We start from the raw sequence: 24,944 nt of genomic DNA, 5'->3' as shown, positions 1-24,944 counted from the left end.
AGATCTTTTCCATCCGAGTCGATTCTGTGATTCTGTGGTGCTGGGGGCGGCGAGTCACAGAGCGCCTCGGCGCTGCGGGGTGGGTCCCACGGCCCGCGGACACCTGAGGCCCGGCATGGCTGGCGGCTCGGCTCGGCTCCTGCCCCGCTCCCGGCCCGTTCCGATCCCGCTCCCGGCCGTTCCCATCCCATCCCGCTCCCCTCGCAGCCCGCTCCAGCCGGGCCCCGGCCCCGCTCGGCAGCGGCGGGGCGGGAGCGGGGCGGGCGCGCGGTCACCTGACGCCGCGGCCGCCGCCATTTTGTCTGTGAGCGTAATGTGAAAGGGAAAGCCGGGGCACACCCGCGGGTGGAGGCGGCAGCGCCGAGCGGTGCTGGCAGCCGAGCGATCATCGCCGGCGCTCCGCAGAGCAGCGGGAAGAGCCCCCGCGGCGGCGGCGGCCGCCAAGAGGAGCCGCTGAGGCGGAGCCCGGCGAGCTCTCCCGCCGGAGGGAGCCGCCGGCGCCCTTCCTCCGGGAGCCTGCGCTCGCTCCCGGCCGCGGGGGAGCCGCCGCCCCGGCTTGCGGGGGCACCGCCAGGGCCGCGGAGATGATGTCGGGACAGTCGATCACCGACCGCATCACGGCGGCGCAGCACAGCGTGACCGGCTCGGCCGTCGCCAAGGCTGTGTGCAAGGCGACCACTCACGAGGTGATGGGCCCCAAGAAGAAGCACCTGGACTGTGAGTAGGAGCTGGCGGCGGGGCCGGTGCGCCCGCAGTTGGAGCTCGGTGCAGCCCGTCAGCCGGGCCCTCCGGCACGGGCGGGGAGAGGGCACAGCCGGCTGCTTGCACCTGGAGGGGGGTGTCGTGTAAATCTGGGTGGACTTGGCTGGCGTGGTCTCCAGAACTTACTTTTCACGTGGAGGGTGCGAGGTTTGTAACACCGTGTCGCGCCCGAGGAGCAAAAATATTCCAACCTCATTAGGTGTTCCCGGTGAGAGCTGCTTAGCTCTTGTGCTCTGGATATAGTGGCGTTTATTAATCCGGCACCTGGGGAAAAGGTGTGTTTGCTGTTGCAGGCCAGAATTTAATTTTTTAGGTACTCTTTCGTCCTCCCTTGTATCCTGTGGGCTACAGCCTTTAAATATTTCGAATATTTCCCGGAATACAGTTTTCTGTCTTACGGCTCGCGAAACGAGGTAGAAGATTAAAAGCGAAGGGAAGGGCGAGGTTGATCAGTGCGTCTCTTCTGATTGAGAGTGTGTTGCTGCTAATACGCTTAAACTTAGTGCGTTAAAACCTCTTTCTCTATAACAAAAGATGCAGAGAATTACCTCTGAAATCTGTGAAGTAACAGTGGTGTTGCTCCGCTTCAGGCTTTAATAACAGAGTAGCTATTGGAGTTCCCGTCTGACTGCTCAAAAGTGCACAAACCTTGTACGTTGTCCAGCTCGTAAAAGCGAAATAAGTACTTGTGTGTTGCCATTAAAGAGGAGAAAAAAGGCTTGAAGGCTTTTGCTGGTTTCTTCAAAGACAGGCTGGTATTTTTGCAGAATTCGTACAGGTTGATGGTACTAAACAGGCTGCTGCTTCAGGCTCTCGGTAGAAGCCTTCTGTGTTGTACTGTTTGAGGATAGTTGGGATGACTGGCTTGTGTGAGAGCTTTCGATGTGGCTCAAACAATTAAAGCAGCCAAATATATAGTTCATTTGTTATTGATCCGAATGGGTGGCATCCAGCTACAGTATTGAACATTGCAGCCACCGTGTTGAAATTAAAAGCCTTAAAACTGAGTAACTGATAATTAGTTTTTTAAAGATGCCTTTTTAAAGTTACCTTATTTCTTCAGGTCATGTGTTCTGCCTGTGGTACAAGTTAAATGGGGTAACCTTTGAGTCCAGAAATGGCAACATAACAGGAAACCAGAAAGTGGTGACAGTTGCTCAATAGTTTGAAAGCTTCTGAATCCTAAAAGAGGTAGTATGTTGTTTGAAAATCTTATTGAAATAATGTCATCTGCTATAAGTCACCCTTACAAAATAAGAAAATAGAACAATTCTTGAGAATACCATAAACTGAGACTGCCTTCTGACTAACAAGTTCTTTTTGATCCCAGGCTGTTTAGAGCTGTCAGTCAGTGTCCTGGCCGTCTCCTCCTGTGCCAGATGAATTCTGTATTCTGGTATAATTCACTTTGGCCTAAGGCAGACAAAATCTTTGTTGTCACTTGGTATCTGAAAGAGAGAAATGCTTTGGTGGGGTAGGGAAAAAAAGTTGTCAAGTATGGAACCTTAAATGTATCTGTAAGGGGTTAAAAAATCCCAATGGACATGCTCCTGTCTTCACTGAACATACCCAGGCACTGCTTTTCAAATATTCGCAAGCCTTTGAGTAGCACTTCTTATTTTTTCACTTGTACACAAGACTTGTATTAAATGTGGGCAGGTAGATATGAAATACTGTAATCTCTGGGGGAAAAAAAAGTATACAGTATGTTTTTCCAAGATACAGTGTGCTTCCCAACTTAAGTACATTATGAAGTTGAAAACATAGTTTTGATTTAATGTAAAATATTAAATGCTGCAACATGGTAGTTCTAGTCACTACATGTGTATGTCATTCAAAATGCTACACCATCTGGTATTATTTGTAATTGCTGCTCAGGAAAAAGCTTTACCAGGAACAATTTTTTGAGAGTTGCTGCATTTGTATCAGGGATTGTGGAGGAGTATCAGTTTGTGCCCTCTGTTCAGGTTAATTCTTTAAATTCCATTATTGCCAAGCAAGAAAAGCTGTAGTATTACAATATAGATTTTTACAGAAAGGTGTTACATGTGCAGTGTCTTAACTAGTATTTAAGAGTCTTGAAGTTTGTCTGACTACTAACTGCTGAGTAGTATAGTCATATTTTACTTTAAGAGTGACAAAAAACCCACCCCAAAATCCAAGCAATGTCAGTGGACACACTTGGGGACTTACCTTTTAAAGTAGGTCATGGTGTCCTAAATAAGTAAACAGATCTATTTCTGTAGTATTTTGTAATATTTTTTGTAATATAAAATGTTATACAGAGGCTGATCATTCCTCTTAGTGGAGCACCAGCAGGTCTGGTCTCTTCCCTAGTGTGCGTGCTGCCACTTCTTCAGCCCTCACAATCTAGTTTGCAGCAGAGTGGGGCTATTACTCCTTTGGAGGCAAACCTCCTCTTGTCTAACTACTGAAGATTTACAAGCAAAAAGAATAAATTAAAGCTGTAGCCAAGCTGGGAACTGGCAGAGTAGACTTATGTGTAGACCAAAACTTGGAAAAAAACAAATCCCTAAATTAATTGCAGCTTAAACTTTTAAATTAACACAGTAATGAGAAAAACAGTTTCTGTTTAACTTGTATACAGCCCACTTAAGAAGCACAGGGGAGGGGAAGGTAGTTAATGTTGCTAATCAAAACTTAAAAACTCGCATATATATACAAAATCTTCTAAGAATGGTAATTTCACCACTATAATTCTGGTACTGCCCATTCTTTCTTTTGGCAACCAGAGCTTTTGACTGTCAAATGAATGCTGCTGCAGTGTGGTTCTTGCAGAGACGTGTAAGTTGTGATAGAAGACAAAGGCATTTTCTTGAACTCTTTACACAGACCAGTGGCTGTCATTCATTTGGAGTTCTTTAGCAATTTGTGAAGTTTTTCAATACAATAATTAAGGAAACACAACTTGAATGAAAAAAATAGTTCATGTTGTTGGGATCTATAAATAGAGATTGTATATAGCTTTTCTTAAAAAGATTGTGGGCTGTCTGTCCTGTATCCTTGTTTAGTGGGGGAGTGGGACGGAACAGCTGAATTGCTTTACTTGTGGTAAAGTAACTCAAAATTCAGATTTAACTGTTATTCTGTAACTGAAATTTTAAAAATTACTCTCTAACATGCACTATGAGGAAACATGGGCATAACAATGTTTGTAACAGTTCAGTGCTATCTTTTAAGTCTTCCAACAAAAATTGTTGCATTTCTCAGCTACATTGAGAAAGTTGGCTGAAGTGGCTCTGATGTTTTACATTTTTATAGTGTGCCATCTGTGATGCAACTTTCTATAAGAAAATGTATTTTTTTAGGACTGCTGGGACTGAGGAAAATGGTCTGAATTCTTACATATGTCTTAGAGAAATTCTCAGTCCTGTGACAAAATGGAAGAAATATATTAATGTTAAACTATTATGGTTGCCTTTATCTTATGTATTTACAGCTCTCTTGAGAGAGATTCCTGACTCAAGAAAATTATGACTTTTCCTATTACTTAAAAGTTGAAAAGTATATCAGTTTTTGTTGGTGCCTGGCTGAGAATTTTTCAAAAATCTGATATATGTGTATTTTATTTTGTTTTTAATATCTGAATTTATGCATCCTTTCTTTGAAGAGCTCTATAACTTCATAGATGATGTGCCAGTATTTCAGATGAGTTACAGAAAGGAAATACTCAGTATTCTACTAGGCAATAAGATTTCCAGAGCACTTCCAGGCTGCTTGAAAACCCCTGTGGTAGTCTTCTGGCTTAAAGCTGTTAGTTTGATTGATTTAAATTTTTCTCTTTTTTTTTTTTTTTTTTTTTTCCTTGTGTGATGTTAACATGTTTCTAAATTCCATTCGAGAAATAGCACTGCAGTTTCACTTGCAGTAGAAATTATTCCTCTGGGTAATTGGCAGAATGCTTTGAGTTGTGAAGTGTTTATATAAGTACTGTGATAAGAAAATGAGCATCATTCACCCTGTGCATTTCATTCCAGTTTTTGCTGCCAACATCCATGTTACTGTTGCCCAGCTGTCAGTCTCTCAGGTGCATGTGTTCCCTTTTACTTCCAGCTGTATGGGGATAATAGCCTTTTCCTTCTGTGCCACCAGCTGTAATAGACCCCTACAGTTGTCTCTATGTAGATACTCCTGATGCAGACTTAGAAGAATCCTATTTGGGAAATGGCACTTGCATTTTTTATGTATCTCAATTGTAGAATTAAAATATAATGCCAGCTTTATTTTTATTGCTAGCTGTAAAATACTAATTAGAATTACCCCAAGCAGCCTTATTGAAGCCTTGAAGTAGCTTTATTTTTAAACTTGGTCTTTTGCAACACGCTCTTAAGAATGTCCAGTTTTGGTCTATAAAATGCACTGACATTTTTTGCTTAGTTTAGTATTTTAGAGACACTTTGTTTGTCTAAGCATGTGTTCTTTGATATTGGTGACTGTGACTTATGTGCTTGGGTTTTGAAGAAGGTTTTGGAATCGAAGACCATGCTGTGCTGAGTACTCCCTGTAAAAATTGTCTTCAGGGAAGCCAGTGAGTGTCTTGAGTCCATGGGGCTGGCAGCTCACTCAGGCCCTCAAACCTCAGCCACATCTTGAATTAGACTCCTAGTGGCTCTGCCTATGTGAAGTATTTCATTTTGGTTGCTTTTTGAAATGGATGCTTATCTTATACAGAGGTTCCCACACTTGAGAATGAAACAATAACAGAAGAGCTTCTCCAATAAAGCATAGCTCTGTCAGCTCCACTCTGTTACTGACATTTGACGGAAGACATCTGCATGACTTCTTGTGCAAGTAAACCTTTATTCTGGCCTAAGTCAAAACTTGTTTTATGGATGTGGAACTTAAGGAGAGCTCACCAGTCAGAGCACTGCATGCAGGTGCTAACAGTGGGATTCCTATCACATTGTGCCTGAGCAGCACTGGAAGAACACTCAATAGCAGTTGTGGACATTAGAATGTGCAAAGGATCTCCCACTGTTGGCATCATCTTGAGGTCTGCTGAAACATCTTCTGAGAGACCTTAGCTTTAGGGAAGGTGACAGGACAGAAATCTCTCTGGGGAGTGCTAGCAAAATACAAATGAAAATAGCTTGGCTAGCTAGACTGGAGAGCAGCAAGATTTTGATTTTTAACCTGGATCTCTTCCTTCTGAGTTTCATCTGTTATTTAATAAGCACATTTAATATTGAAAAATCTCCAGTAAAAAATGTGACTTGCTTACTGGTTATGTGAAACAAAAGGACTTTGTGCTGAATTAGTATTTTTGATAGGCTATGTGGTCTTTGACCTCAGCAGATAATGGAATTTCTTTAACTGTTACCTAGTTTTATAGGTATTGCTCTTGAAAGAGTTTGAGATTTTTAGTTGGATGGGGTTTTGTTGGTAGGTTGGTTTTTATGAACTGAGAGTAGGACTTGTAGTCCTGTAACATTTCTGTGTGGGGTACAGACACATCAGCTACTGCTCTTAGACACTGCTCAGTAATTGCCATGTATTTCTATAATACTTGATTATAACTGATTTGATTTAGGAAGACTTAGTTGCATTAGTGTGTTTTGAGAGAACTGCTTAGAAATGTCACAACAAAATCCTCATTCAACTGATGAAGCTGTTGAATTATAATTTAATATTTTTCTATGTATAAAATCTGGGATTGGGACTTGCTTCATTATATGGGGCAATAATTGCCTGTAGATTGTTTGGACTTCTAGGTTAAAGTATTTCTTAATCTGACAGAGCATGTGATGATGTTATAACCATGAGTAGGGAGCAGTAGCTAAGAGATTACTTGGTTTTCAAAAAGTTCACATTTGTAAGTAATTGCAGTATACTCAATATACAAGAATACTACTCAGCAATGAGGTTTTGGTGTATAGCTTGCTTAAAGCTTCTTAAAATTTCTTTTCCTGCAGTTATTTCAGCATTTTTGTGTGTTGCTAATAAGAGTGAAAGTTTTCATCCTAGCTTCCAGGTTTTCTACATATTTGGAAATCTCTGACATCTGAATGAAATTAGTAACTTATTATAACTTGCATTTTATAGCTTTTTACCTTGATATTAAAATTCTTTACTCTGTCAAAATTACTCTGGTTATTAAACTATTTTAAACAGCAATCCTTAATCGCAGGACTTTATCTTAAAAAAACAGTCTTTAGTTTAAAGGTCCATCTGTAATATATTCTGTGCACTAGAAAGATATAAGTTTCAAGTGTGATATTTCTGTGGAATATTTTGTCCTAGATTATCAACGTAGGAGCTCTAACTTGCTGTTTAAAGTGTTTATGGTGACACAGCCTGTCCTCTTCATGTTGCTGCTAAGGCAGAGCAGTTGGCTGTTTCAGTGGTGCCAACCCTTTGGAACTTGGTGGCTGCCCAGCTTCCCAGGCACCTCCCCTTCTTCAGGTCCTTATCCAGACAAGCTACACAAACAGCAATGGGCTCTGCTACCAATGGGCTGCTCACAGGCTCAGCTTAAATGACAACCACAAAGGAAGCTTTTCAAACCAGACGTTTGTTTTACTGGCCTTGACCAGTCCTTAGGGTCTACTTTGATCACACCTGAAATTTAATCAAATTTAGCAGAGAGAATAAATGTCGATGTGCATGTCCTAATTCAGTTCTCTGCTCTTTTCTGAGCAAGTGTCTTCTTCAGCCTTCTCAGGCAAGCAGGCGCTCTTCCTGTGTCTGCTGTTTTGTACTAAATCCCAGGCAGAGTCTTGAACCTCTCTGTCTCTGACCTCCCAAGTTAATGTTCTACTGTTGAGTTTATTGTCAGTCTAGGACACAAAAAGCTTTTTTATATGAAAGCCTGAGATCTACCAATGATCCATCACAAAATACTCAGTAGACTTGTGACCAGGTGTTTTTAAGCTAAGGAGAAGGTGCAGATTCTTGCTCTTAATTCCTAAAGAAAAGAGACATTTTTTGCAGATTTGTAGCATCTCATTTGCCATCATGTGTGAGTGGCAGGGTTGTGCTGCCTGTTGATCTCATGAGGTTGGGATGTCTCAGCTTTTCCTTGCTTCTCAGATTTTCTTTTTTTTTTATTTTTGTTAGATTGAGTGTCCTCGGGCATTGAGCGTTCAAAAGGTTGCTCACACTGGGTTTCAGACACCCATTTGGGTTCCATTTTAGTGAAACAGGTTATTTATTGATGAGATAGTGGGACTCCATAAAATTATTGAAATGCCTTTGAAGTTCATACTTGGAGTGTTTCAGTAAAATGTAGTAAATCTGAGCATGGAGAGTGAAGGAGCTCAATTATTTGTTAAACAAAGAACTGAAGTTAATGCTTCCAGTATGAATTCTCAATGTAAAAACCACGAAATAACATGTTGAGCCTCTAAGCATGCAACTCATTGTAATGCTTTGATTTTTTTTTCCCCTTTGATTTAGATCTAATACAGTGCACAAATGAAATGAATGTGAATATTCCACAGTTGGCAGATACACTCTTTGAGAGAACTGCAAACAGTAGCTGGGTTGTAGTGTTCAAAGCTCTAATTACAACACACCACCTCATGATGTATGGAAATGAGGTAAGACATGATTCATTCTGTTAAAGCCTACTTGACAGCTTTTAAAATTGTCTCAATCTGTAAAGCATTAGATATGTACTTCAGTTTTTAAAAGATTTTGTTTTTTTCCTCTGCTGAGGGCTCTAAAATATTTGTCCAGAGGAAAGAAAATATTCCTTCATTATTTCAATACCAAAATACATCAGCCTTTACAGTTTACTGGCAGGTATCTGGGTTGGTCTGTGAGGGAATAATGAGTGACCTTTCTAGAATAAAGGCTTGAAAACTTCTGGTGAGCTTTATTTCATTAGGGAAGTGCTTATCAGTAAGAGCACAGCAGAAGAGTCTTGTAAGCACTCTGTAAATGTGCAGCCAACCAAATAACAGATAAGAATACTTGCTAAACGGGAGAGGAATATGGTGACCTGAATATCTGATCTTGCAAGACATTATCTAATGGGCTGAGTTTTCATATGTTGTTGCTATTAACATTCCTCTGAAACATCGTTCTGCTGCATTTGATTCACTTATTTCATCGCACTTTATTAAAAGCTTCCTAGTCAATAACATGGAGTTAGAAATGCAGCCTCTCTTGCACAAGCCTTGTGTTAAAAGCTAAACTTTGGCCAGGTGACACCCCTGAACCCGTGTGTGGTCATTGACCTAAGAAATGATTGTTGACCATGCGTAACTTTGAAATGACGATTTTTAAAAGTGCTTTCCAGCCATTAAACTGCTGTGAAAGCTTGGTGTTCCTCCTCTCTGCAGAGCTCTGTGAACTTGATTGAAATGACCTGTAAAACATAGTGTGCTCAACAGCAGTTGAGCTAGGTCAAACTTCAGGAGCTTGGATAATGCAAGTAGTATTTTTGTTTTGTGTTTTCCAGCTTGTCTGTTCTAAAGTACAAAGTTAACTAAGCAGCTTCCTTTAGGATTATCAGTATTTTAGTATTAGTACATTATTCATGAGCAGTGATGTCTCTTTGTTTAGTATAAATTTATATTTTTGCCAAATCTAGTTTTGGTCTTCAGGGTCCTTACTAGTAAGTATTTTCAGGTTTTCCTCTAAATTTTTCCCTTTTAACTAATTTCTATTGTAGATAGAGGTTACTAGAAACAGTTACAAGGTAAGTGTAGTTTGCTTGTCATGTGCTTCTGTTTTGACTCTCACAACAATTACATTCTCAACTTTTTCTTCACCAACAGCGCTTTATCCAGTATCTTGCATCCCGGAACACTTTGTTCAATTTAAATAACTACCTGGACAAAAGTGCCATGCAGGGTAAGGATTTTTCACTGAAAGAAATAACTCTACTCATTTTTTTTTCTCTGTGATGGTGCATGTGTTGGTGCACACTAGGAGCTAAATGACATTTGAATGGAAGAGTGTTTTGATTTTTATTGCATGAGACACCAAAGAATGTCCAGCCAAGAATGTAGACACAGGTCAAGTGAGGTTCTGAGTTACTTAAGTGAGTGCTAGAAATCTGTCTGTAATGCATGTAGGATTGCACACACAGTAAATTTTACAAAGTGAGCTCTTGATGCTCATTAGAATAAACCTGATGAATTATCAACTCAATAATAATTTTTGTTCTTGCATTTTAAAGCCTCAGGAGTAAATATTTACTGTTAAGGTGCATGGAATGGTAACTAGGATGTGCTGTATGAATAGGAAGAACTTCAAATCTCTGATAAGCCCTTTACTTGCTAGTGATAGAACACATTTTTAGGATTTTGTGTGGGTTTTGAGGGATGGCAGATAGGTTACCAAACTCTTCATCATTTTACTAGGAATACATTTTTATTCTAATTTCAAGAACATCTTAACAAGAGCTGCTTGGTGCTTGCCAAACTTTTATGCTCAGTTCTTGTCTAATATTTTAATGTGTTTAGGTGTTTCTTTTCATAATTGCAACAAATGCTTTCCTAATCTTAACAACTTGGGAAGACACTAACATCACATCTCATGATTGTGGAAAGTGCCTAGAAAGGACTTTTTATGCAAGCTGACATTAAATAGGCTAGTAGGAGAACAGTTCTTGAAAAGAACTGAAAAACTGTACCCCTTCATAATGTCTAACTTACAAATGTTTAACTTTTAGGCTATGATATGTCTACCTTCATTAGGCGATACAGCAGATACTTGAATGAAAAAGCACTTTCATATAGACTTGTAGCAGTCGACTTCACCAAAATGAAAAGAGGGTAAGACTACTACTGCTGCTTCTGTTTGATCCTTCCTGTTGCAGGGGTGGGGCAAGGAGGAGCAGTTGTTCTTGAGCTTGTCATAGAATGGTGTTCTTGTGACCCTTTGAAACGATATTGTGGATGCTGGTGAGAGTGGGAAGACAGCAGTTTGAGTTTTCCCAAGCTACTCAAAGGAAAACAGAAGGGAAAGAATTAATAAGAAAGTTTGGCACCTGGTGTTGTGGACAGGAGGAGTGCATGAGGAACGTGATGATTTGGTAAAAGCATGTTTACCAGAGATGTTGCCTTCCATGAACCAATGAACTTACTCTATCTCTGGTTTTGCAAAGCAGTCTGTAAAAATGTGTCTACTGCAATAAATCACTTCTTTCTGGATGAAGCCTGTGGTGCTGTATTTTTTCACACAATATTGTATTGTTGAAACAATACAGTGTGGAGTGAGATCTCTGTATCTTGTGTAAATGTGTGTCTTCTACTCTCTAGGATAGATGGAGTGATGAGAACTATGAATCCTGAAAAGCTTCTGAAAACCCTTCCAATCATACAGAACCAGCTTGATGCACTCCTTGATTTTGATGTAAGTACTTTAAGCTTAGTGTTAAGTAACACTCTCTCATTTTGAAGTGAGAGTTTCATTATTTTGTTAAATACTAATTTACTTTCTCATTGCTTTCTACACAGGCAAATCCAAATGAACTAACAAATGGTGTTATAAATGCTGCCTTTATGCTCCTCTTTAAAGATTCCATTAGACTTTTTGCAGCATACAATGAGGGGATTATTAATCTTTTAGGTATGTGAGAATTTTTTTAGCTTTTGAATTTTGTGAAAGATATTGAGAAAACTAAAGAAGGTAGACAATTTCTGACTGCAGTTTCTTAAAAAATTCTCTCTGCTCTATTGCTGTTAAATGAAGCCTATCTTAGTTTTAGTGACCAGGAGCATAGGCTTACACATCCACTCCTACCTGGAAGACTACATCTTCAAACAAAGTGAAATGAGAGGGTGATTGGTGAGACTGAAACAAAAATACCATGAAAGTGCAATGGATAACCTTTGCAATTGGACTGTTAAGGTTTGGTGAGATATGTGGTGTTTTGAGTATTTCATATACTCGCTGTATGGCTGAATTCTGTTTTCCTGTACTTTTTTAAAAAACTTGACTGGTCAGCTTTGACTGGTACCTAAATCTGCCTGAACTGATGAGATGAAATGTAGAGGATTTTTTTAAAAGGGTGATAAGCTCCTAGAAAAGTCTTTTCATTACTATTTAAGCAAATTTATGAATGAAACCATCATTTTGTTCTGTTAGTCCATTAGTTTTTACTCAGTGACGTATTTGTAAGTATATAGGGCAAAACCATAAAAAGTGAAGGATGTGGTTGATGCTCCTTTTGGTAGGTCAGTTCAGTATATGTAGCCACTTCAATATCAAAATGTATGGATACAGGGTCTAGAAAGGTAAATACCAGGAATATTTTCAAATGATAACGTAATTTGTCTCAATGCCAGCTAATAAGCTGACTTTTTGAAAATATTCACCATAATACCCAGTTTAAAAATTTGCACTGATTCACATCCATGCTTAATAAGTTTTTTGCATTATAATCTAACAGACTGAAACAGAAAAATCAGTAGTTTTGTATTGACTGACTTATAAAAGGTTTCAGGTATTCCTGTAAAATCTGAATAGTTTTGAGTTACTACTGTCCTCTTATTGAAGCTTGTGTCAAGTTAACATTTATAATACTGTATCAGCTTTTTGCTGGGGAGGGTATTATCTTACAAGAGTTTTATTTCCATCCTCAGAAAGATATTTTGATATGAAGAAGAACCAGTGCAAAGAAGGCTTGGATATTTACAAAAAATTTCTAGCCAGAATGACCAAATTGTCAGAGTTCCTCAAAGTAGCAGAGGTAAATAAATGTACATGTATGGAAAGGATGTAACTTAGCTGCCTGTATTGGTACAATAGTTGGTGTCAATATTCATAGAAACACCTTTAAACAGATTGTTTGCTTGACTTCGCTATACAAGGAAGTATTTTAAAGATTAGGTATTTTAAAGATTGTATGTGCTTATGAACATGGACTGGGATTCTTGGGTATCCTTTTTATTAGCCAGACCACATAGTAAAATTTCTAATGATACTTCAGATAGTTTATGAATGCTCCAGAATACATAAACTGATTATTACAGTCCATTTAAAGATATTTATAGGGCTCTCCTTTACTGTAAGTACTTAAAAATTGATAACTAGTTTCAGTAAGCAATGTGGCTGTTTCTAATGCTTCTAGCAGGGTTTTCTGCATGAAAGGCTGGATGAAAAGCTGAGTTTGCCTTGAGATGCTGTTTAATGTATTTGTGATTTCAAGGTGTGTTCCTAGTGAAACTTGTACCAGTTCAGAAAGTTATGAATATTCCCTTTTGATATGCTGACTTTTGTGTAACATTCAGACACTGCTGTTTTTTTTTTTCATTGCCGCTGCATGTAGTAATGTACTTTTTTTTTCCTTTTTTTTTGTAAACCCAGCAAGTTGGAATTGATCAGGGTGACATTCCAGATCTTACTCAGGTCAGTGTGCATTGCATATTGATTAAGCCAATTATTTTGTTCTTTGCATTTTTAAAGGTTGGTATATATCGTAGTAATCATTTTTCTTGAGACTGTATTCCCTTCTATGTATTTATATGTGGGAAATAGGTATAGTAGCTTCTCAAATGGATTAAATGTATTCAATACTTAAACTTTGCAGTTCTTAATGAGATTTTTTTGATTGTTTAAAGCAATAAAACCCACAGAAAATACTATTTTTCAAGAACTTCTGGGTTTTATCACAGAGAATTCCTTGGCAGGTAAGCTAGAAGTATCTTGCCATAGCTAGAGGAAAACCTCCTATTTCACTCTAACTGAATGTCTTCCAACACACTTAAAGATGACAGCTGGTTCAAGTTGAAGAAAAGTCTGAAGAAAAAACTTGATGTTTCTGTATCAGCTGTTGATACTGGCTTTGATTTTACTCAGTAGTATGAGGGACATGGGCAATTCAGGTTGTGTGCTGGAAAACTCAGTCTGAAAGGTGGAATGCAAGGAACACCTTCCAGTAAGGATAAACTGAGGGGCAGAAGGGTGATGACAAAATGGGTTGACCTGGTGAACAGGAAACACTGATAGTCCACAGAGGTCAACAAGGTTATTGTTTGTGAGTCCCTTCAGTTTATAGGGATGTTTTATTTCTCACCTAGGGCCATCCCAATAGAGCAGAGTGTTTGTCATTATCTCTGTAGCACCAAGCAACCTGCAGGAGGCAGTTAACAGCCTGGAGGAGACTCAGGCACAAACTGCAGTGCCTTAGAGCTCGAGTACTGGAGCTGTTGGAGTGCAGTCAGTGAGAAGCTAAAAATCTAATGTGTAATGTTTGAACAGTCACATCTAATCCTACACTAGCTTCTTGAAATTAAATTTCATGGGTTAATCATAAAAAAAATCTAATGTGAAGATTTACCTAACCTTAATCAGTGTCTTTTTAAAATGGAAATCAAACCTAAGCCACAAACTTGCATTGTTAGTGGTGTTCATTACTGCCTACAGTATGAATTCTATCTGAAATCATGCATGCTTCAAAGCACAGATCTCTAATGCTTGCTCCTAGCATTTAATATTAACCACTTTAAGAACTTGTGTTCATGGTATAAAAGAAATATGACTGAAACCATCAGGGTAAAAGCAGGTAATGATTGAAAGAGTAGTTTGAAGTTTTCTGTTGGTGTTTGATCTTAGAGTCCCACTTTGTCTTTTGATTAGTACTGCAGTATTCAGCTAGGCTGTATTATGCTAATCACATTATACTCACGTCTGAAGTTATTTATACCTCACTGGGTTAGTGTGCACTTGTCCACTTAATTGGGTCATTATAAGGCTCTTGAAAGCAAGTGGGGTTTTTTTAATTTACTGGGAATAGGGGTATTTAACTTCATTTTGCTGCTTTTTTAATCTGAAACTTTCAGTGAGAAAATACTTAATATTTACTGTGCCCACAACATTTTATTTCTGATAGCTCAGCTGTTTTGTTGTAAGTACACTTATATAAGAAATGCACTTCTGAGCAGGTGGTAGACCTCAGCATCCTGTGCATTTTGGAAATTTTAGTGCCACTATTAAACATTCCACTTAGAAAATCTCATGGCATTTAATATGAGTTGAATAATTGTACATCCATTTAGTGCCACTTCAAAAGGATTTGCTGGAATGTCTTAATACTGCCACTTTTGCCTATTTCTGTGAAGAAAATATTTTCCTTTGTAGGTGCCCTGTTTCACAGTGATGTTCCTTTCTGTTAATAGCTGTTCCTGTACTTCATGAACATAACTGGGTTGTTTCTCTCTGTATGCATGTCAGTCTGTCATATTTTAGGGGGTGGGGATGGAGGATCATGAAATGCAGCCTTTTTCAAGTCAGTGGGTGGATTAGCCCAGGTATAATTTCTGACTTAAAACTACCCTGTTCACTCCAAGTCTGATGTTTTGTTGGAGGATATCTGCAGTAGTGAGAAAGTTCAGAGGAGGTTACTGGATTGTTTGGTTTAGTTCTTGTGGTTGAGGGGGTTGTTCAGAGGATTTTAGAAAAATTAGGTACAGAATATACATTTCCATACAAATAAGTTTGAATGGCTTTAGGAGGGAAAAAAGACAAGGAAAAGCTTTCTGGAATTAGGGCATTGTGTCCTGCTGCTAAGATTATCTAAGTAGCTGTACCATGCAATACCTTTTGCAAGCTATTGTGCCTCCTGAAAAATAAAAGTATGGGGAGATTTGGTTTGATTGGGGATATTTTTATTTTGGTTTTTTTGTTTGTTGCTTTTGGTTGGTTTTTTTTTTGTTTGGTTTGGGGTTTTTTGTCCTTGGTACCTTTCCAAAAGGGTATTTCAAAATGTCCCCCTTGGGATTTAGCTGTCTGGGTCGAATGCTGAATTTATTCATGACCTGTTGTTGAGGTAACTACACTGTCTTAGCTTACCTTGCTCTACTTAAGAAATATAAGCTCAGGTCTTCATTTTAAGACAAGCAGTTTTATAGGATTATACTATCCTGATTGCCATTTTTTTTTCATCTCTTGATTCATCTACCTTGAATTTGCCTTCAGTGAAAGTGAGAAGCTAGAATTGTGCTCAGTATTTCAAAGGGAAGCTTGCCTACCAAAGCCTTGTGTGAATAATATTTTCCTCTTTTCAGGAAATGCCTTGTTCTAGCTTTTGGTACAGAAGGGCTAGCAAGGGCAAATTTGTTTTTCCTCCAAACAATGCCTGTTATATCTGTTCTACTGTCTGAAAGTTGGCAAATAATGAGAGAGGCTTAATGTCTCAAACCCTGCCAAGTGAGGAGGACTGAGATGTCCAATAGATTTAAATTTTAGAGGTACATTCCCTTCATATAAATCTGCAGTAGGATTTATTTCACTTAGAGTAATGGAGTTGGTTTATTGTACAGTTATATGTTGAATAGCTACTCAGTCTGCAGTAGTGTCCTTGGGATCAGATTGGATTTGATTCTCTGTTCTATCCAACCTAACATTCTGCTGTTGTCAGGTGTTTCTACTGCAAACCTTTGACTGAAAATATTTGAATGGAGAGTGATTGGGTTTTTGTTGATACTTGGGAAAGTAGATGAGGAATTCCGGGTCTTTGTTTTGAGTCTTCTATGAGTTTAAGGGAGTAGTGCTTCATCAGCTTTGCTTTTTCACTTATTTCTAACGTAGCAAATACTGTTGCCAAAACCAAGAATCTAACTTGCATGCACAGAAGCTGAGCCACTCTGGGGAATCCTTCCTTCCTGCCTCCATGGTCCCACTCCTTTTTAGGAACCACCACTGAGTAGATGGAATTTGGATGTGTAGGATGGCAACAAAACCCAAAGGCACTCTTACTGATGTGTGAGATTTTGTTTGTTTTTAGTTGGTGAGAAAATGAAACTGTGTACTAAACAATGATGTGTTGATAGATGTTGTGTTCTATAAATACTTTTCATTTTAGGCACCCAGCAGCTTGCTTGAGGCACTGGAACAGCATTTGGCTTCTGTGGAGGGAAAGAAAACAAAGGAAGTCTCTGCTGCCAGCAGGTGAGCACCCAGTGAATTACAACAATGCCCGTACTTAAGATTTGTCACTGTCATTCTGTCAGTTTTCAGGATTCAGTCATGTGGCGTTATTGATTTTTATTCACTTCTGAATGTATCATCCTAGAAATATAAATAAAATATCTAGTGAGCAATAGTCTGATAGCTTAGCCAGATTTGAAGTGTAGGTATGTCTGTCTGTGTCTCTGATAGATTTCTGATTATGCTGTAATAAACCACTGAACTGAGACCTTGTATATTATTCTTTTTAGCTTTTACTTTTTTAAAGTCCTTCGACTTTAACATTTATAAAGTGTTTGGATTTTTCATACTCTTCTTACCCAAGATAGGATGGTATTTATCTGAATTGTTATTATTCATAAATTCATGGGCTACCTCTCAGACCATGAAATTATCTTAACCTTCTTGTAAAAGTTCTTCAGCCCCTCTTCAGAACAGCCAAATTAGCTTAGATGCATTGTGCTGAAAAAAATTGTGTTATTCTTTCTGTCAAGTACAATATCAGTATGTCTGAAAATACTTCTGACTGAATAATGATAGATCTCTTTTGGCATAGACAATCTCCCACAGAAACTTGGTAAATATTGATAAATGTTTCCAATTTGCTGTCTTTCTCATCAGATTTTTTTTTTTTCAAGTATCTAAGGATTCACTACCACAATATTCTCTATATGCAGAATTTATATGTATAATGCTGTGCTTTGTTGTTACATAATGTACAAACAAGCTTTGTGTGCCTCTGCCATTTGAACATTCCAGTTTAGTCTAGATAACTTTGTAGAGGAAAGACAACTGCTATGTTCCACATTTTCCAGTTCTTAGCCGCTGAAACTTGAGGGAGTCACTCTGTGCACTTGTGCCTCTTTTGTCACCAAACTGTTTTTGGGTGTCTGCTCTCATGTACCAGAGAGTAAGGGAAGAAGTGACTGGGGAGGAGGGTGATACATGACTAGCTAAGGCACTTGATTATTAAACTGTGAGTGATGTATAACTGACAGTGGTTTTTTTAATATTTTTTTTTAAATTATTGCTCTTTGTAGAGCCAGTGCCCTATCCAGTGCTGTTTCCACGCTTGCCAACACAGGAATGTCATTCAGCCGGATGGATGAGAAAGAAAAACAGCAGGCATTGGAGGAGGAACAAGTTAGACTGCAGGCACTTAAGGTAAGATGTTTTTAACAAGTTTTGTATTTTGTAACTGGATAAAATAGTGTATGGTGAGGAGGCTTGCAAGGTCACTCAGTGTTTTATGTGAGGAATGCGAGCTGTGTAAAACATAGATCCATGCTCTGACAGTTGCCATCAAATTGCAGTGAACATATCTAGAAGTAGTGAGGAATGTAAACCTGAAATTAATTTAAACAAGGGTTGCTGCCTTATTGGATTGCATGTTGTCACACTGATTTCTGAACATCTGAACTGAACTGTGGAGAGACTCATTAAGTAGGGAGATGAATTTTCCTGAACAAAGGTCCATTGAGCTGTTTCTCTGAGTGACTGTGGAGGGAGCCTGGAATGTATAGCTTGACTAGAAGTGATTTACTTCTAGGCAGATATGGATTTTAAGATGTTATTTAAAACATCAAGTCTCACCTTGATTTTTACATGCTTTGTTAAAACAAATACTCTTATCTCTAATTTCAATTATTTTTCTGGTTTTAGGACTTTACAGAGGAAAGTGTTTTATTTATTGAGACCATAATTAAAATTTTCTTCTTGGAAAAGGTGTCCAGGATGAAATGCTAATGAATTAAGAAGACTAAAATGCCAACTGTCTCTTTGATCTTTCAGGAGCAGCGATTGAGAGAAATCTCCGTAGTATCAAATTCCACTTCCACATCAGCATCCCCAAGCACTTTATCAGGAAAAAGTGTAAATACCACTGCAGCTGTTGACCTCTTTGCTGCACCAGCACCCACAACAAATAGGTGAGAGATATTTTGCTTTCTGAAATAAATAGAAATTACTGCACTGACCTGTAGTTCCACAATCAACTGCAAAGCTGTGATCCTAGTTACCTCTCAGGTACCTTTTGCTGGTGTTTCTTGGTGTACCCACAGCAATTTTGTTAGTAAGTATTTAATCAGCAGTTTGTTGTATCACTGTTGTTGATAGGCTGCTAGCAAATAAGAGAAAATGAGATTGGTACAAGTGTTCATAAAAAGAATACAATGTCTGTTACATATCTTCATATTTCTCTCTCTCTCTCATTTCGTATTCAGCATGCCCAACCTTTCTAGTGATCTTTTTGATCTTCAGCCTGCATTTGTTCCAACTGTGCAAAGTACTCCAGCTATATCAACATCAGCAAGCAGTGCTTGGGGAGGTGAGCTCATACCCTGATTTGACTGTCTAAATAATAAGGGAATTCTTAGAATACAAGGTTCACACTTAATTGAATCTGCATCTTAAACCTTAATTATTTTGCATCCAAACATTAATTACATAATATGAAGTAAATTATTTGAAAATTCTGACAAACTTTCTTGAACACATAGCATTATTGTTGATGGAACAAAGGAGCAGAACTGTTCAATAAAGGTGACAGGGAGAAGAAATATAACTAAAGATCAAAGTTGAAAAATGCTGGGATATAAAACCTAGGCATGTATAGCTAAAAAGATCCTGAACTAGTATTTCCATTTAATAAAGCAATATTTAATATACTCCTCATTAAAAGGTGTTGGTAACTAAAGAATTCTTGTAAAAAAGCTGTGGACCCCTGTTTCTTCACCCATCCTTCCAAAGAATGGTCAGGTTAGATGTCAAAGAAGTGGCTTAAATGTCAGAAGAAAGCAGTGTTAACACCATGGTATATGTTAGTATTTAAATAGGTGGAATTGATACTCTTATATGCTATTTAAAAGGTAAATTAATGAAGCCAAAAGTTTTTAGCATCTAACTTCTTTGACACATGTTCTGTCATTCTCCCCCTCCCACCCAATGTCAATACTAGAATTATTTTCCCTAAATAGAGAGCTCTTAGGATTTTTATCTGTGACTAAAAATTTGTATCTAGATAATCTCTATCTAAAATTTGTATCTAACTTTGATCATTAGGTGGAATACTTACAATATGACTTAGTCTAGAGATTCTCATAGTCAATCATTTCAGTCTGTTTTTCTTTTCCATTATTTGTATTCTGTATTCTTTCCTTTACTTCTGCATCTGAAAGGTCCTTTCTCGTCTTCAAATGGTTGTGTTGGTTCTCCACCTCATCTGGACATCTTTGACATGAAGCCAGTTGAAGAAGCTGTAAAATCTGCCACCCCTTTCATCAATTCTTCTTTTTCCTCCAAACAAAGAGTGGAACTGTTTAGTGGTAAAAAAAAAAAAAAAGATTCCCCATGTAATTTATTTGCAACTGGAGATGATAATGCTAATAATGTGGGCCATGTTTTGTGGTTTGGGCCAATCTTCACTTTTTATTGACAAGTGAAAATGGTGCATTAATTCCAGGTGTAGTAAATTATATTTCCTTAAACGTTTATTTCTATAGTTGAAATAAACTATTATTTTGTTCTGCTTGCCTGGTCTAGACATGCTAAGACTTGAAGGTGATTTCTTTCAAACTGCAGAAATCTGATTTCTTTCAAAGTGAAACTCCTTTCTCTTTTGTTATGGGGAATGTAGGAGTTACTTGGCTTTTCAAATCTGTAAAATAAAAAAAACCCTTTTTATAATTGTAAAATTCCCTATTTTTTAGCTGCAGATTTAATTGTTGGGTTCCCTCTTCCTTTTTCTCTTTAAAACTGATCTTATTTTCATCTCTCTTTTTGCAAAGATGACTTTAGTGGTCATAAACCAACAAATGCTTCTGTGTATCATCCTGTGACTGTTGATGGTAATTTGATTTTTTTGGTTTTTTTGGTTTTTTATTTTTCGTTTTTTTTGTTTTTAAACTTTCTGGTTTCGCTGAAATGAGGTGCTATTACTTCATGGGTGTATTTCATTACTCAACTTATTTTTCAGGTTTTCCTCTTCATTCAGCTTCTCCGAGTACCACCTCTTCAACAATTAATGTGGACTTTGATGCTGTTTTTGGAGGAAAATCTACAGCACCAGAGTACAGGACTGCAAGTGGTAAAAACTGCTTTATGACTAATTTATACCCTACAGACAAAAATTGCTTAACAATTTAGCATAATTGCTATTGAGTTGGAAATTTAATTACTTAATATATTTGCAAGGTGATTATGGGCTGATAAGAGGCAATCAGTTCAGTTGTTAGCTGTTATTTACTTTAAAATTAGCTTTGACTGATTTCATTCTCTGTGTAATAACTGTTTCCTCTCTCTTTGGGGGAACAAACTTTGAACATGGCCCACTGGATGTCCTATAACGGGTAAGCTTGTGTTCATTTGTTTTCTGTGCTTTTTCTTGATACATGGTGATTGCTTCCCTCTGACTGCATTCAGAGGCACAGCACTTGCAGAAGTGCAGAACTGGTTTTGTGTGTTTCTTGAAGAATACCTGAGCTAGTCTTTCTCTTCTGTATAGCAAAGTATTGTTGCAGTACAGTTAAAGATAATAATAAGTTAAACTATGCTTCTATCAAAGTCTTAAATACTTCCATCATGTTGAACCTTCACACATAAATACTCAAATTAGTGTTCTATAAAGAAAATTCCTCCTGGCCTATGGATGTCACTTATGAAATGCAATGTAACTATTTTGTTAACAGTTCCTTTTATTTTCTTTGTTTAGGTTTTAACTTTCTAGATGATGTATTGCAACCCACGGTACCACCACAAAGTCAAAGAGCCACTGCAGCCAACCAGCAAAGTAGAAAAATTTTGGCAAATGACCTCGATTCTTCACTTGCTAATCTAGTAGGAAGTAAGTGTGAAGCTTTTAAAATTAACTTTCCCATTTGTTACTGAAAGCAAAACAAGCTTTTTTCCCCTCCCAAATTAAAATTCTTAAGGATTTTGTCTGTTTCTTTTCCCCCACAGATCTTGGCTTTGGAGGAACTCCATCCAAAAAGTAAGTGCATATACGTACTTAGAATATTCTCACATGACTATTTAATAGTCTCTGGCACTAACATGGCAAGGATCTCATCTCTTGAAACAATTTGAAATAACTGAGAAGTGCATTGGAACAGTGTGTGGTCAGTCACCATAACATGGCCAACCTTAACTTTTAAAGTAGCTCACTTTAATTAGTTTTGCAACTGCTGTATTTTTATTGAAGTATTTTTATTTTTTGAAACACTAAAAATTACATCAAACTCCAGTTAATCATTATATGCACAGTGCAGTACTGATAGTTCACTTTTAACACAAACAGAGCCCCCAGACTTAACACTTACTGTAGAAGAGATACATAAGTGATTATTGAAATTGAGTGTTTCTTCATAGATTTCAGCTGTGCGCACGCATTAAGGCATGTTTGGGTTTCCTGTTATGTTGTTTTACTCTAGCTGTTGCCTCTCCATGAAAACTAACACCATGGTTTCATTTTAGATCAGATATGCAGTGGTCTCAGCCTACAGAGAAAAAACTTACTGGTGGAACAAACTGGCAAGCAAAAACAAGCACATCAACCACGTGGAACCCGACTCCCTTACCCACTATTCCACACATGGTAATTTCTGTACTGTGAAATCACGCTTCATTCTAGCAAATGCTGCTTTCCCTGTGTGTGTTAATTTACAAAGAACAGCAAAGGCATTTGATACAAGACTGGGGGTAGCAGGGAGTGCCTACAGGATCATAGGATCTTACTGAATGAGGTAGAGGTTTTAGCATGCTTTATTTCCTCTCACTGAAAAACTTGTCCCTTAAGGACTTACATCTCAAGTGAAAGGCTGATTACCTGTCTCAGTTCATAAATTCTTTTGGGATTGAAACAAATGATCCCAGTCCAGAAAATTCCTGATGTGCATGTTTGAGGTGCTCCCTCTCACACACACATGTGCACACTAAAATGCACCTTTAAGAATTCAGAGAATGTGCTTTTAAGGGCAAAACTGCTATTCCTTCCAGTCTTTGCTCCTTTTTCAGTTTTATCATGAAACATGGCTGCAATCCCTGCAAGGCGCCTTAATAATGGGATGAAGCAGCACTTTGGACTTTAGATAATGCTCAATGGCAACTTCATATTTTTACACAGTACAAAATTTTAAGTGTCTCTTTTATAGTTATTTAAATGAAGAATTTTCATTTCTAGGATTGATATTTATAGGCAACTGATTTTTCTATGCTTTTAAAACAGATTTTTCAAGTGTGTTGTATTCATAATATATTCCTAGAAATATGAATCACTTCTAAAACATAGCTGTCTTAGAGGGAAGTAGATGTTCATCTCAGTTACATAGACAACTAAGATAATTACCACATTTGCTGTGAATTTTGGATGCTGTCTGACTTAATTTTGCAATAAGCATAGTTTTGCCTCTAATGCCTATTTTCCTTGTCCTATATGACTATGCTCATTCAGAATTAGAGAAGTTGAATACAGTATTAAATCCAGTATTGGACTCAAAAATGAGATTAAAAAGTTTGATGGGAGGGCACAGTTGTATTGCACTCTCATGTGAGATTTTTTGAGACCATACAATCTCTTTATCCCCTCTAGGTGCTCTAGAATGTGTTGTTAGAGTGCTGATGCATTTTTATTTCTGGAACATAGAGGGTGCCCTAGTGCCCATTGCTCTCTGTGGATTTAAAGATATGTTTTTATTTAATGTGTTCATCAGGTCTAAGCATTTGACTGTTTTATGCCAGGTGTCTGGTTATGCATTTTCCTGGAACTCCCAGCAATTACTGATGTGAAGATCTAGCTCAGCTATGAGCCTCTTTAAAATCTGTGCCCCAGAACTGCAGAGGTCTCAGTGTCCTGGCCTGTGGCACTCAGAACTAGCCCTCCAATTCATGTACCACTGCATCCTTTCACATAGCCAAGTGTTTCATCCAGCACTTGGGTTTCAGTGTAATTAGAACTGCTTAGCAAAGCCTGGCTTTAGGAAGCACATGCATTGCTGTGCCTGTGAATATAACCTGATATACAGCTTAAAATGCTCTTCATTTTTCTTCTTTCATATTGTGATATATGCTGACATCAGATGTTAGTATGTGGGCAACATCGACCTGACTAAGCATCTGTTGCTATTCACTTATTAAGCTGAATGGTCACTGGCTTTCTTGGCTTTCTTTTCTATGCCCTCCTCTAATAATGGGAGGAAGAAAGAGCATTGCTTGCCATGCCCTCTAAAAGCTTCTCACACACATGCTTGTGCAAATAATATACTCAAATCTGGCTAAGTGCAGTAAAATTTCTAATTCTGCTGTAAGTTGTACTAGTGGTAACTTTCTAAGCATAATAACTGATGTTACTGTCCTTGCACTTTTTCTCATCACATTTTAATTGTTTTAAAAAATGAGCATAGTTAAAAACTGTTATGGTATTGGACTTGAATCCATCCCTTAGAATTTCCAGCATGAATACCTATTAAATAATTTTCTATCTTATCCTTTTGCTATGCCAGAATGGAGTACACTATCCTGGATATGTAAGTGAATTTCTTGTAAATACATTGGTTATTTTTAGTACTGAAAAATGTATTTTTCAAAGTTCTGTATATATGTATTACTAAGCATGCATGAGTTTCTCTAAAATTCAAAATGTTCTTTATTAAAGGTACCTGCTCCTATCACATACCCATTGACCACACCTCAAGTGCCTATATATGGAATGGTAAGAAGCATGATTTGTTTTGTATTCCTGAAAGCTGAGTTGTCTCTACTAGTGGGTTTCATGTCATGAAGTATGATGTTCAAACCATCCTACAAATTAAATGTATTGGCAATAGTGTGTGAAATCTGATATGCATTGAAAGAGGTGACTCTGGGGTTGATATAGCAGCAGTTTTTAAAGGCTTTGACTTTATTCTATGTGTGTCTATATGTTTCTTTTCTACTATACTTAAAATGCAAAAGGATGTATCTTGTGGAAGTAGTTTGAATTTTATATATTTTTGTGGGGTTTTTGTTTTTCTTACAGGTACCTCCTCAGGTTGGAGCTGCTCCTTTGATGGCACCCCAGTCAATGATGTATACACAGCCTGGTCTGAGGCCAACAAATCCTTTTGCACCTGTTTCTGAAACTCAGGTGAATGGCGCTCTTAAATCTTATTGGCATTAAAACTTTAGCCTTGGCAAACACAACCAAATGCTTCATGAAATGCTGGTGTATTTCTGCATGTGAAAGTGAAGGGTTCCTCAGTCAAGGGCTAGTGAGGAGGCAAATTTAGATGATTGCAGGAAGCAAGGAAGAAAGTAAAATTCAGATTTTT

General features: G+C 38.0%; 1 protein-coding gene across 7 annotated transcripts in view; it reads left to right on the top strand.

Annotated features, from left to right (window-relative positions):
- The first annotated feature begins 514 nt into the window (after positions 1-514).
- The window catches only part of VBP1 (VHL binding protein 1), a 39,308-nt gene continuing 14,878 nt past the window's right edge, over positions 515-24,944 (top strand). For 2 of the 7 annotated variants that reach the window (XM_033072520.1, XM_033072519.1), the window contains exons 1-21: positions 515-717; positions 8,179-8,321; positions 9,507-9,582; positions 10,406-10,508; positions 10,995-11,088; positions 11,193-11,304; positions 12,321-12,427; positions 13,045-13,086; positions 16,541-16,626; positions 17,685-17,808; positions 18,436-18,572; positions 18,867-18,970; positions 19,821-19,967; positions 20,430-20,489; positions 20,618-20,728; positions 21,368-21,484; positions 21,601-21,631; positions 22,114-22,234; positions 24,138-24,161; positions 24,290-24,346; positions 24,653-24,760. In XM_033072520.1, the coding sequence (XP_032928411.1) occupies positions 585-717; positions 8,179-8,321; positions 9,507-9,582; positions 10,406-10,508; positions 10,995-11,088; positions 11,193-11,304; positions 12,321-12,427; positions 13,045-13,086; positions 16,541-16,626; positions 17,685-17,808; positions 18,436-18,572; positions 18,867-18,970; positions 19,821-19,967; positions 20,430-20,489; positions 20,618-20,728; positions 21,368-21,484; positions 21,601-21,631; positions 22,114-22,234; positions 24,138-24,161; positions 24,290-24,346; positions 24,653-24,760 (2,037 nt within the window). In that variant the 5' untranslated portion in view covers positions 515-584. The remainder of the gene's footprint in view (positions 718-8,178; positions 8,322-9,506; positions 9,583-10,405; positions 10,509-10,994; positions 11,089-11,192; positions 11,305-12,320; positions 12,428-13,044; positions 13,087-16,540; positions 16,627-17,684; positions 17,809-18,435; positions 18,573-18,866; positions 18,971-19,820; positions 19,968-20,429; positions 20,490-20,617; positions 20,729-21,367; positions 21,485-21,600; positions 21,632-22,113; positions 22,235-24,137; positions 24,162-24,289; positions 24,347-24,652; positions 24,761-24,944) is intronic. The other 5 variants (XM_033072527.2, XM_033072522.2, XM_033072521.2 and 2 more) reach the window with 5 other exon arrangements.

Source organism: Catharus ustulatus, chromosome 14 (assembly GCF_009819885.2).
Source record: "Catharus ustulatus isolate bCatUst1 chromosome 14, bCatUst1.pri.v2, whole genome shotgun sequence".
Lineage (NCBI taxonomy): Eukaryota > Metazoa > Chordata > Aves > Passeriformes > Turdidae > Catharus > Catharus ustulatus.
This window is presented reverse-complemented; position numbering and strand designations above follow the sequence as displayed.